This window comes from Rousettus aegyptiacus, unplaced genomic scaffold (genome assembly GCF_014176215.1).
Source record: "Rousettus aegyptiacus isolate mRouAeg1 unplaced genomic scaffold, mRouAeg1.p scaffold_m13_p_3, whole genome shotgun sequence".
Classification (NCBI taxonomy): Eukaryota; Metazoa; Chordata; class Mammalia; order Chiroptera; family Pteropodidae; genus Rousettus; species Rousettus aegyptiacus.
The window spans coordinates 7706799-7721303 of NW_023416306.1; the positions used below are offsets into that span (position 1 = coordinate 7706799).

The 14505-nt window shown below is 34.5% G+C and overlaps 1 protein-coding gene across 2 annotated transcripts in view; it reads right to left on the reverse strand.

The window, feature by feature from the left end:
- The window catches only part of PBX3 (PBX homeobox 3), a 193920-nt gene that overhangs the window by 41624 nt on the left and 137791 nt on the right, over window positions 1–14505 (reverse strand). For both annotated transcript variants that reach the window (XM_016137365.2, XM_036217950.1), the window contains exon 3: window positions 8050–8291. In XM_016137365.2, the coding sequence (XP_015992851.1) occupies window positions 8050–8291 (242 nt within the window). The remainder of the gene's footprint in view (window positions 1–8049; window positions 8292–14505) is intronic.

Genomic DNA, 14505 nt, shown 5'->3' on the forward strand with positions numbered 1-14505 from the left:
CTTAGAAATGCCCTGAATGAAACAAGAGAAATTATTCATTTTACTACATTTCAAACACTTGACTAAGTTTTTAATATTCTGTGTGACAAACGGGAAGCAAAAAGTACAAAAAGGACTGGTCTGCATATCAATGGATGGTTGTCTTGAGAAAAAGCACTTCTGTGATTAAGTTATGAGTAAAGCTGCTTTTTTTCTTTAAACACTATTTTTATTTGAAAGTGAAATAAATTATGATTATTCAGACTCGGATATTTGGCAAATGTTTTCTCAGACATGAGTCCAGTGAACCTGTCACATTAAGGACACCAGCTGATAGTAGGTGTCCCAATGATGATATTTGAATTTTCAAGTGAAAATTATAATTTTGGAAAACTTGCATCCACCACTGTGAGCTCAACAGTTTCCCAGTAGACTGCCTGATTAGTTTGGTGTTGATATTAATAAATATGTCATTTTGATGTTACATAATTAAATGTATCAACACTGGAAGACATACATAACTCAGTGAACCAATATTTTACAATTAATCAATGTATGAGGTTACAAAACAATGTACAGATAGAAGATCCAAACTAGACCAATGGATTTTAAAGAAAGAGTATAATATGGTTTCAGACCCCACATTGTAACTCACCTTTACACTACAACTTGTCAAGTTTTAGTATAATATCACAGAACAATATCCACAATTATATGAAAAGGCTATTAACATGCTCTTCCCTTTTCTAATGACATATTTGTGTGAGTCCAGGTGTTTTTCATATACTTTAACCACAAGACAACAGACTAACTGCAGAAGTACACGTGAGAATCCAGGTGACTTCTATTAAGCCCAACATTAAAGAATTTGGCAAAATTGTAAAAACAATGCCATTCTTCTCACTGAATTTTGAGTTTTGGGGGAAAATACGAGTTTTAATAATGTTAGTTAACAACGGTTTTCTAAATTAATAAATTATTTTGATTTTGTTTTAATTTCTAGCATAATAAATACTGATAGCTATAACCTACCAAATGAAAGCTCTTAAGGGGTCTCCAATAATTTTTAAGAGTCTAAGTCCTAAGATCAAAAACTTTGAGAACTAACTACTGTACTAGAGTATGAATGCATTTCTAATTTGCACATATAAAATTCCTAATTCCTACAAAACTAGCTCAAGCATCATGGTAAAATATATCTATGACATGGCATATGTCTTGATAAATAATTCAATCCTTTTGTGTGAATGATACCTGAAATGTAAGCTCTCTCAGTATTTCTCTGGCTGTATTTTCATCTCTCCAGAATGAATGTTTGCCTATAGTTTCTAAGAAGCAGCCAAAGGCTCATGTGAAGGAAAAAAAGAAGGAAAAAAAAAAAAAGCCAAAACAGGTTAAAAGCAAAAAGTTTCTGCATCTAAAAACTCATATTTTCTAAAACATTTGCTGAATATCTCACAACTCATTAAGTGAAGTCATCTATGAATGCAAATGCTGATCAGCAATTTGGCGATAGCCCAATATTCACAGAATTCACGTAGCTCTTCTTTAAACCAGTAGTTCATACATGATTAATTAGAACATCTCATTTATGTAGTGTGCACTTTAGCTCATTACTCTAAGTAAAATTCGTTAAGTATTTACATTTAGATAATTAAAATCTGGGTACACCCTTAAGAAAGATGCATACACTTTAGGCAAAGTGATTTTTTTTCCCCTTTATACCACTGAAAGTAAATTACAGCCTCATTTACAGCATCATCTGTACCAGATCAGAACAGAGCACAGTACTGCCTCATCTCCTATTTCTTATAAGGCATACATTTTTTAAAAACATAAATGCAGTAAAAACGATATCAAATGATTGCAGAGTTGTTTTGAAGGGCCACCCAATCACATACTAGCATCAATGCTGTTTATAATGTGAGATGCTCACTTCAAACATTTATTCTATTCTCTATCATACTTCCGAGACTATGTTTAAAATTGAGAGATTTTTCATTGCCTTATCATTTTTCCAAGTAAAATTATCAGTTAATAACTTTCTGGTCAATGTCCACAATACAAATGTAAAAACACCTTGGCTAATTTGAATAAGGAAATGAAAGCTTGATTCCTTGAATTTTCTGATTTAGAGTAACAGCAGAAAACTTTTTTTCTTTTAATCTAGCTGCGGAAAACTACCTAGGATGTATTATTTTGGTCTGTGTTTAAAACACAAACAATAACATAGTTATGTGAACATAAAACATGGAAGGCTTCATCTGATAAAAATAGTTTCAATCAATACTTTTGGGGGGTCTTAAAAGATAAAGGTCATTTATCAGCTCACATAACTCAACAGTTCAGAAATGGAGCTACTTTAGGTGGGGACTGGATATAGGCTCAAACAATGTGCCTAGGACCCAAATTCTCTGTTGGATCTCCATCACCCTCAGCACCAGTCTTAATGCCAGGCATGTTCTCCCTCATGGTGGCAAAATGGCTGCCAGAAAGGCTACATTCTTTCTTACTTGCATATTTACCTCAAAAGAAGAGGGCTTTTCTTTGCAATATAGACCTTTCTCCTTGCCACTCGTTCCTCTCTCCTTAAAAATCCAAACAAGGTAATAATTGCGGATTTGAAATATTTGGATTGTGAAGAATGTTTTTAATGATAGTTCTTGGCTAGTAAAAACTGTCTCCTCGATATCCATACCTATCTGGTTTGCACTCAAAATTAAAGTTTTCAGGGTTTTGTTTGTTTTGTGGTGGTGCATTTACCAGTTGTGGATTTAAGAGTCAATCCCTTTCCTGTCTGTAAGTTCAGGTCATTGAATGTAAAAATGTAAAATCAGATGGTGAGCAAGCACTGATTTTGGAGGAAGTTTTTAAATGGTTCAGTGATCAGATCTAAAAACTGAATTGGTCTTTTGTAACAATCTAGAGAAGCTGATTGTAGACAACAGATCATAAACCCCCCTATTCTACGATCCATTTTTCAAATAAAAAACAAATCTCTATTAAAAATTGATACATGCATCCATTTTCTAGATATCTTTATATCCTTACAAGTAACTCTAGTCCAAAATTATAGATTTTGTATTTATGGAATGTTTATTATTAAATCAACAAATTCTTCTTGTTTTAGGATAATAGTTAACATTTAAAAATTCCTTCTAAGCCAGCTAGAATGAGACCATTATGCCTAAGGAACTGCCGCAAAGATAAAATGCGTATTGTACTTCAATACTTCTTACCTAATTACATGATTTAGAAACCTAGCTCATGAGGGCTTTGTAAGAATTACATTATATAATACATGTTAAGTTCTTTGCGTGGAGTCTGAAACATGATTAATACTTAATAAATGGCAGTTATTATTGACAATGAAAATGGCAATTTAATGAAATTCATATTTTTTGTGTGTTAGTCTGCAAGCAAGTCTGTACTCTTATTAACTAATTCTGCCTTCCCATTGCCTGAGTAATACAAACAATGCTTCCAAAGAAGTTGGAAAAAGAGTATTCAAATACAAAATAATTCATTTTATTAATCAAGTTTGTAGTCAAAGATACATTTGGTACACAGAGCCTGTAAACTAGAAACTTAGAAAAAAAAAAAGAGAACACTCAAACGCTCCCTCCAGCCAAAGAAGAGACCTGGTGTGAAAGCTGGCAAGAAGTAAAACCCTTCCCTTGGAGCAATGACGACAAAGCCTTGTTTGGGAAAATGAAATACAAAGTTATATCAGCTAGTGCCTTTTTGTCTTTCCTGCTTAACTATTAAAAGAAATAGCAAAATGGGATTAGGAGTTTGCAGACTACACAATCTCTAATGTAATAACATCATAATTTTTTTAACTGAATAAAAATAAAAATGAAATTCCTTTACAAGCAAAGGAGACTTTGCCAACTATAAGCACATAATATTGAGATCCTCAAAAAGCTCAAGGCCATTACTTTACATAGTGTAGGTTCCACACTCATTCTCCATTCTCCCAACAATCCTCAGCAATCTGAAAAGTCCTCTAGCAGCTGAATGATACCTGACTAGTCTTGAGTATATTTCATGCTTGGCTCCAAAGCTTTACCTGATTTGAGGTGAATTCAAGTGACATCTGTGAATTCAAAAAGCAGGTTCCCAGATGCTTACGGAGGGTTGGGACCCTTATAACACTTTCGCCTTCAGCAAAAATGTATTTCAATATAATTATAGTAGATAGCTTTCAATATGTCATCTCTATTATAGCAGCTATAAATTATGAAGTGAATTGCCTGTGTACAAGCATTTCCTCTGGTACAAGCAAAGTGGGAGAGCTGCATAGGGCATGATATATCCTTCCTTTTTAACTGAGAACAAGTTAAATTTCATTTGCAAAAACCAATGTGTCCATTTCCTTTTGGAAGAGAGGTGAAGGAACCAAGAAGGCCTTCAATTTTTAAAAACAGGTTTCCCAGGAAGCTTGGCTCAAGATCATTAGGAATTTACCTATTCTAATAGTTAAGCCTTTAATCATAACAGCATATTCAAAACGGGTAGTAAAAGCATTTGTCAAAACTTGTTGCTAATCAAAAAGAAGACAAAGAAGCAACCAGGATTTTGTCCCAGCTAAATAGGGACAAAATGCACCCAAATGAAGTATTACCAGACAGTTATAAGGCTTAAAAAATTATCACATTCCTTTAGGGTGTCAGGATCAATAAGAGAAAAATAAAACAGTTTTGTTTCCCATTGGGTGGACATAATATTCAAGAACCTTACACTAATATATATTCTCTGTCTAATATTTCAAAGGGTTTTTAAGTGAATTTAGATGGTTATCATCAAAAATCATTTACATCTGAGCCTATATAATGGCGCATATGATCAAAGGACATTTTATGGAGAAAGGAAAAGGACAACATTTAAAGGACAGTATCACTCCTAAAACACACACATAAAACTGAGCCTTGCAGCTTGGATTTAATTTTGCTCAAAGTGTAGCTCTAGTCTGCTTAGCTTTGTAAATGTGGCTGTGTTTACAAGGTACTTTAATTTACAGCAGTGGTGGTGTTTGTTAATTTTATGGCAATCTAAATCTAAACAGGCTTCAGATACATTTTCATTACAGCTTCATTGCAAAACATAGTAGAGTGAATTGCTCTAAGATTCCAATGCAGTTTATTTCTTTTAGTGAAAGATTCAACACCATTTTCTGATGAAGCCTCTGCCTTAACATATATGTTCTTCCTATTTACAAATAAGCTTTCTGTCACTCACAGTACCCATGTTCACTTTGAAGAGGAGGAAAAATATAATTGTTTTTTCCATCTCTACTCTGATCCCATTCCAAACGTAATCTAACAGGGGCAAATCAGAGAAAATCAGAATGCACCCGAATTATTTTCCAATTCGACATAAATAGTAGCATAATTCAATGGAAAAGGAAGGCATACTGTCAAAAACTGATTTCAGTGCCTGATTCTGACACTAACAAGAAGTGTGACATTGGATAAATAACTTAACCTGAGTCTCATTTTCTCATCTGTAAAATGGAAATTATAATACCATTTATCTTAGAAATGCCACCCCTTCATCTCATTTAGTTCCGCTTAGCCCTTCTAGTAACTCCAAACATATCCCTAAAAGGTCTATCCCAGATAAAGGCCTGGTATCCTAAAGATATGAAAAGAAAAGCTGACTATCTTATATCAAAACTCACAGGAGAGCTATAAAAACCAGCCCAAAGATGACTCAAGGGAATTAAATGCCATTATATTATTTCTAAAATAATTCAGAACCTACAAGTGAAAATCTATAAACTAAAATTCTGTAGAATCAGCCATTTAGTCATCATGCTCCATCTATTTATTTGTCCACAATTCTGCATTGATTTGATTTAGCTATATTTTTCCTTGTGAAAATGTTAAACATTAGAAAGGAAATATACATTCAAGTAGTTTTTATTAGGCTACTGAATGTATCTAAAAATAAGATTCATGATTATATTTTAAAACACTTTTCCCAATTTGATATTTAATCCAAAAATACAAAAACACATACTATAGATTAATGTATGAAGAACTTGTGTGTATGTGTGTATTTTTTAAAGCACACACACACACAAAAACAAAACAACAACAATAAAAACCCCAAACCCATGTGACATTGACTGATGTCAGCTTTACCCAACTTCCAGCAGGGCTATAGGGAGAAAATAAGGAGGCCAAGATGAAGAGATATAGCAGGAGTTAGTAAGGAACCATCTTAATTCCTCAGCCCAAAAAGTAGAGCCATTTGGCCAAATCCTATATATCTTTCTATGCAAGGTGACTGGTGGTATTTATTTAATAAGTACATAGAAATGTATTTAACATAAAGTTATACAATTAGGATTATACTACAAATTAGAGCCATTTTCCACTGTTTATGCTCAGGGCAACCTTTTCAACCATGACTTATTTTGTTTACTCTCAATTATTCATATGTCAAATCAGAAAGCTCCATTTTTTTCATGTATATACAGAAGATAATTTTTCTAAAAATTCTTATTTGTACATTTTCCACCAAAAATTATTCCTATGAGACTAGAGATGCACTTTGAGATCCCAGTAAATCCTATTCAGAAAAAAAAAACATAACAGTATCATATAAGATTAATTTATATTGTATTTTAACATAAAGCTACATAAATCTTTCTACCCTCCCTTAAAAAACACTCACCTTTGGGACAGAATCCAGCATTTGCTTAATACCACCATAGCCAGGATATTAGAGAAGGCAATGAAAAAAATAACATATACAACTGAAACTATAAAGGGAACTTAGAAAAAAAATCAGTATTAAAACTGACCAGGACTCCCAAATCACACTTAGGTGTGTGGACTTTACGAAGTACTTGACTACACGGTGAAATATTTAAGGATGAAATGGTATGATGCTTATGACTGCTTTGAAATACTCCACCAAGAAAAAAAAGGGGGGGGGTTCACAAAATAAGACTGACAAAATGTTGATAATTCTCTATCTGGCCGATAGCTAGCTAGAGAATTCCTTGTTTTAGGATGAACTCTATAAAACTGCCAACTCACAACTGTTTTTGACCTAAAAATTTGGTAATTTCATAGGATTCAACTTAATAATGTTCTCTTTATTTGGGAGTATATTTAAACATTTCCATAATAATGTTTTTTTAAATTACCTTCCAGTGAGAATTCCTCAAACTAAGCAGATTTTTGGGCTTAAACTAACAACTAAAAAATACTTTAAATGAACCATAAATTTGTTACTTTGTTTCACTGAATCTAAGACTTACTTATTTTTCTCCACATTTTAATATCTCTGAAGTTTAAAGTTTGGAAGCATTTTATGATCAGGACATGTTATACAGTCTAGTTGGGCAGTGTTAATTTTTTCTTGGTATACATAAAACAATGATACAGCTTAAAATCAAAGATGTCTTAGATTCAATGAAATATGGTTAATATAATGGTTGAGAATAGCATTTTAAATCCATACTCTCTACTCAGGAATTTAGTACCCAATGACCAGTATTCCCTGCCCCAGGTTATCTATAATTATCCTCGGAGGAGGGCTCTTCCTCAGAGACAGGCCAGAACCCGCTTTCTTTGTAAAGCTGGCTCCCTCTCCTATATTCTCTGGCACAATCCTTAAGAATTCCTAGGAGGATTCTGGAGCTCACAGCATGGGAGGAAGATCTCACTATGCAGCTCTTCCCTTTAAAAGTTTTTATAGCTTATGAACAAGGTCAGTGCATAAATGTTAATGATACAAAGTCTTGAAGAGCACCAGGCAGTAAGGTTAGAGGGGAAGGGTGGCTGCAGATGTGGTAGCAAGGGCATGTGAATGTGAGGAACGAATACAACTAAAACAAGTAGATGAGATAAAACAGGTTTAGGTTCACCTCCGAAATCTCAAAGAGACTTCATTTCATGAATCCAACAATTCACTTGTATTTTTGCATTGACCTTATTTATTTTGCTCTTTGTGTTAACACCTACCCCTCACAGCCCTCAGAATTGGTTAGCGCAGTCTAATAGAAGAGCAATAGAGGGTTTGTGCAGGACTATGAGAGTGGCGGCTGCTGACCTGTTCATATTTCTCCAGTTCTGTGTGATAGATTTGTCTGATCTGGGTCAATTTGGCTCTGTAATCTGAGTGTTCAATAGAGTTATCTGAAGAACCTCCAGAGGCTGCCGCGGCTGCAGCTGCTGCCGCCGATCCCCCACCTTTCTCAGGACCTGAAACCCCTTCTGCCAAAAGCATATTGTCCAGTCTCATTAGCTGGGGATCGGGAGGGTCCTCCTCCTGGGCTCCTCTGATGCTGAGACCTTCAAGGAAAGAGAGAGACAGAAAGAGAGAAGAAGCGAGAAACAGGACAAACAGTGTGAGTATTTTGTTTATTTGAGAAAATGATCAAACAACATCAGTGTACTACAATTCATGCTGAGAATTTCATTGTTCACATTTTATCAATAAACATAAGTATGAAAATTCTTTTCAAGATAATATTTACATGCATCTTAGAATTTCCAATAACACCCCTTCTCAATTTATCCCAGATTAAGATCCTTGGGAAAAGGACTGACCCAGTCTTTCCAGATTTAGGTAATTTAAGCATAAAATGGAAAGGGGCTAAAAAATCCAGTATTTTGAAACAGAAAAAAAAATCCAAGGATATAAAACAAACCCATCGAAAGAAAGGTTATTCTGTTTCTCTGTACAGTTAGAACAGAATTTAAAATCCCAATAGAATAATTAATTCACAAGCTACATTAAAAAATTTTTAAATTAGCAGGATTAGATGGGCTTTTCCATCATGTAATTTCAGGGGGGAGAAGAGAAATACATACATTATGAGGTACTTAGCTATGCTTTAAAAATGTATATTATTAAATGCCTTTGTTAAGCTATTGTCAGCAAACTATAAAACCAGGACGCTAAATACAGTATTAAAAATGTACCATCAACATGGCAATACGGTGCTGGGTACAGCAGTCTCGATCTAATTTTGCTTTTAAATAAAGAACTTCCTAAGTGATGCCCAGTCAGCAACCTCATCTGAGTACTATAGATCACAGCTGACAATTCATAGGTTTAATCAGGTCACATAGGCTTTCTGCCAAGATGTTTTCAACAACACAGAAGACAAAGTTTTAAAATAATTATCATAGTATAAAAAGCACTGGAGCCATGACAGCTCAAAATCAGCATTTTCATTAATGTGTAACAATCTAAAATATCCCAGCCCAATTAACCTCTGTAAATCTATTTAAAAGCAGGTTCCTCACACCAGTTACAAGGCATCTTGGGGAAAGAGGAAGGAAGTTGGTTGGCATCTTGTACGCCTGCATTTGGATTTTGCCTTTTGCGTCTGTGCCTGTTGTTGTTTATCCACAGTGATGCACACTGCGTGTCTGGTGTAACTTACATGACAGTAACATCTATAAGCTGCCAAGTACTCAACTGAGCACCAGCTCCGCAATTTTATATGCTAACCTAAAACGACCATCAATTCTTTTAAAGAACAATTTCATTCCTAGATGTCCTGAATTATACCCACTGTAGGAGAGAGCTCTTGGTTCTCTTAATTTAAATGCACAACTTTAATTTCCTCCCTCAAAACACTTTAAAGCTGTCATCTTCATTTAAAAATATACTTCAGAATAATTTCAACTGGGTAATAAAACTAACTCACAATAATTTAAAATTATATCTGTTGCCTGTTTGAAGGTAAATAAATAAGGCTTGAAAACTATAATATACTAACACTGTAATTTATTTAGGGAACCAAAAAGTTAGATAACTCTCTCAAATAAGATACGATCAGCATCAGCACATTCATTGATAATTAAAGACAGACAAACATATTTGCTACCTCTTCTAGATCTAAAAGAAACTGCCAAATATTGGTGACATATTGATATTTTTAACACCTTTGATTTTCTTTCCTTTTCATTCATTTTACTGATGTTAAAATCTAATTCATTTTAGATGTTAAAATCTCATGGCCTAGACACGTTCGTAGTTCCACAGACCAAGTTTTTTGTGCATTTGACACGTAGTGAGGACTTACTGAGCAACCTCTTATCTAGCACTTTGGGCTTTGTTCCATTTTATATTATTCGTCTGGGAGTTCATTAAATTTCTCTTTTTTAAATTAAATTTTTGCTTACATTTTTGTGTGTGTGTTTCTTTTTTATATTTACACAGATACTGGTGCTTCTCCCAGAAATGTGTTTTTTTATCCACCTTCAAGTTTCCTCTAGGTTTCTAGTTTTCTCCTTACACTTATATATATTGACCTCTTCTCTGTGGAAATTTGGTGAAGTTCTTTAATAGATCAACATCCATAGTCGAAATTATCACACTTCCCCCCACAAGAGAAGACGCTCAATGACTAATACATAAGAAAGCAGACTATAAGGGAGACAAGGAAATTCGCCAGGAAGAAATGCAAAAGATACAAACTAATTAGCCATCTATGGCACTTTTATATATGTCTAATACATATATAAACCAACGTCACCATATCAATAGGAAGCAACTCTTAAATTGAATAATAATAGACATAACAAAAAATAATTATATGTATTTTCAGCTGGCATAACATTTTCCCCTTGTGGTAAGTAATCTCTCTTACTTCTAAAATCATAAGTAATCAATACTTTAGTGTTTGCCTCAAATATAGGAAAAAAATATTTTAATGCAATCCTTCTGCATTTACTTTATAAATTATGTGCATCGAATCTAATCAGAAAATCATTTCCTGACAAAAAGTTCACACTCCTGTGGATGCAAAGTACTAGAGCACTTTGCAATCAGGCAATACCTAGCAGGCCGTTTATCAATACTGGTCATTGCCATAACTATACAGTAAATCCTCACTTAACGTTGTCAATAGATTCTGTGACTATAACTGAAATGACATATAATAAAACCAATTTTACTGTAGGATAATTGATATAAACAAGAGTTAAGTTCCTGCTGCATCTCATCACAACATTACTTGAGGACTGGCTATAGTTTAAAAAATGAATCAAAATTTTTTTTCTCTATTAAGCAAAGTCATGATTATGGATCTTTAAACTGCAATATCGAGTTTCCAAAATTATTTTTACTTTAAATATTTCTATTTATTTTCTTACTTTCTGCAAGTTACAATTTTATTCCTTATCCAATCTATGTATTCACTCACTATTACTTAACTAAGCTGCCCAAATCATACATGGCTTCCAAGCATAATACCTCCTCCTCTAGGCACCTATAAACATTTTAATGAACCTAAATTTGCAAGGCCCAGAATGAATTGAACTACGTAGTTATCAAAAGATCTTGATATCTTCAAATTGAAACTTGGAAAAACAGTAATTTAAAAATTGGTCATTCTTGTTTTTAATCTAAAATGTATACTAGGACATTTATAGAGATTTATTATAAAGTTTTACATCCAAGATGGGTTATCATAGCATTATAAAGTTAAAAAACAACAACGCTATTTGCAATCTACTTATAACCACAACATTCATTTCAGTATCCCTAAGATTTAGACAAATCATACAAACACAGTAAAACATTGTTTAACAATGAACTTGGCTTTGTTATAAGCCCACAGTTTTTGCATATCTTTCAGCAAATCCTAATTAGCTGTCTTTCAACATGCTGTGCACCTGCCCCACAGATAATGGGAGAGAGCATCTGCATAGACGACTGCATTCGGAGGGCAATAAATAAATTACGGGTCAAAATTATTACAAAGCTTTCTCCGAATAAACGCATACCCTTCACAATACTAAGCTGCAGATGTGAAAAGTACCTAAAGCCCACTCAAATGGTATGATTATGGGGCTGTTGAAGTTTAATAATCTGACTGTAATTCAGGCATTTTCAACAGCTCATTAAGGGTTCATTAATATATAGGCGAGCTTTTGAATTATAAATAAGCAGATTAGAAATCTGCAGTAGCTGAATTGTACAGTAGTAGCCTCTCTAAAGAACAACACTAACACAATGAAAGCTTGACCTGAGAGAATGAGGTGTAAACACAGGGCACTAACTAAGCCTTGTGGGCTCCCTTATTTCAAGGACCAAGCCCACTGGACCATGACTAACCTTTGTTCATCCAGGGCTGAAGAGTGGCTTCAGACCACGGCTATGTCAAATGTGCTCTACACATGAATTAGGCACAACTAATATCTAGCCCTATAGTACTTTCACAATCAGAGAAGACACAGAATACCCATAGTAGTGATAAAAAAAAAAGTTATCAGATAATTTTTACTTTGTAAACAGCACATTATTCAGACTTGCTATGAAACAAAAAGGTATTACGGAAACTTCAGTTGTCTGATTATTTTCCCCTAATGAGCATGACATGAAACTAAATCCCAAATTATTTATGAGCTTTGGCCTATGAAATTTCTGCCATTCTGTTTTCTGATGGACTCGCTCTTGATGCATTCTACTACCACACCACAGTCTTAGCTCAAAGGGGAAATGTTTTAGCAGAGTGGCATTGTAAAACAAGCGCAGATCAGATATTTTCAGCAGGCCTTGAATTCTTGGCTGCTTTGAAACCAGTGTGAATTCTAATATTTTCTGTTTCTCTTTTAATTTTCCACAGATTTTATTTTATGTCTAATATTTCAAAATAAAAAGCAGGATTGTGATCTGAAGGTACAGAAACGATTAAAGAAAATACCAACTTTACTTTCTGTGTTTTCTTCATCTTAAAATCAAATCAGCTAGAGTTTGAGAAACATAACCCAAATTATAAATAAAGAAGAGAAATTAATACAGATGTGTTGCTACTTCTTTCCCTAAACCTAAAAAATAGTAAAATAATTTTCCACCTGTGTTCCTTAAGTAAGAAGAAGCAGTTTAGGTATGAAACAGAAAATCTGGAAATGAAATGAAGGTCACAAGCCCCATGGTTATAAGATCTCATTTAAAACAATTACTTTTTGGTTGTGCAAACTGGAATATAACTTGGAAATAAAGTAGATAAATACACTAAAAAATCTTCAAGGTGCCATTGACTAAACTAGATTTAATATGGGAGTGAGAGAGGGAGGCTGGGGTTCTCAGAGAAACAGTGGGTGAATTAGAGAGAGATAAGGAGACAAGCCCAAGTTCAGGGAAGGCAGAACCTTGAGTGGGGTCTGACTGACTGAGACAACTCCCCCTCCCCTGCAAAAAAAAAAAAAAAAAAAAACCAACTGAATGATATCAGCACCTCCTGAAAGAGAGCTGGAACAATAACTGCACCCGATATTCGCTCTTTCCTTCTTCAGTCTAAAAGACATGAATGAAAGGGAAGAATCATATTATTTTACAAGTATCAGTAGGAGCAACTGTAAAGACAACTAATTTTTAAAATATCATGAGGAAATACCAGTTGATATAGCTGCCTATCGCAACCCATGGCCCCATGCCCATCCCACTCTGGCTCCAAATCTCCTTTTAAGCCAATGTTAGTGTCTAATCCACTGAATATGGCAGTCATATTACAAGCTAATGTCACTTTCACTCCTATTTAAGGTGACTGTGTGGTGTGTGCACGTTTTTCATGTCAGGTGTATTAAATATAACACGGCAATGCACTGCACATTTCCACGCCAACCTAGTTGTCACTTTCGCTTGACTCATTCTCTATTGAGGAAAAATGCAGCACTGGGAATTTACAAGGCTTTTCAGTTAAATGGACATAAATCACAGGTTTCATTCAAACCGAATAATCACTGGCCATAAAGAGCTACTTGTCTCTTACCATATATTACAGTGAAGTTCCTGTGAGCAATAATGCAGCCATTCATGGCAAAGAAAAACAGAGCGAGACATTAAGAACTGACATGTAATCCTGTTAGGGCCCTGACGTGGCGAGTGTGGCTGACATTTTTATCATATATGTCCATTTCTATTTGGAAAATCAGAGGAATAAAAATGATTACTTCACTGCCCAAATCTACCTTCCTAAAACAGCCCACTGAGATTTGTTTACATGCTGGGAAACTGCTTACTAGAAATTCATAAATCTAAGATTTTGAAGCATTTCCCCTGATGGTTAAATTGAAGATATGACTAGAAAGATTCCCCATAATGCTTCTCCACACCTCCATTTCCTTCACTTTCAACACATAAACTGTCAATCCATCGCTTTATTACATTTCACCTTCATTATAAAGCTGTTGGCAGAATGCCTGTTTCTAACATACAGCACTGATAACTTTTCTCCAAGCACTTGCTGCAAAGCCATCTCACTCAAGAAAGCAGGCAACTAATGACCTTTATTAGAGGTTCGATGGAAAGCAGCTAGATGCCATAATGACATTATTAGTATCTTGGTCTATATAGGTACTAGACTCCTGGGCAGAGCCTAGTTGTTATTTTCCTGCAGTTTCACAGATGTGCTTTAAATGAGAAGAGGGACACCATTTAAAGGCACTTCTTGAATCACCAGTGTTTTTCTATGCCAGCATCATTCCCATGGCTATGAGTCTGGCATTTCTGCACACTCGCAGCAATGCAAATGGCAACATAGAGATC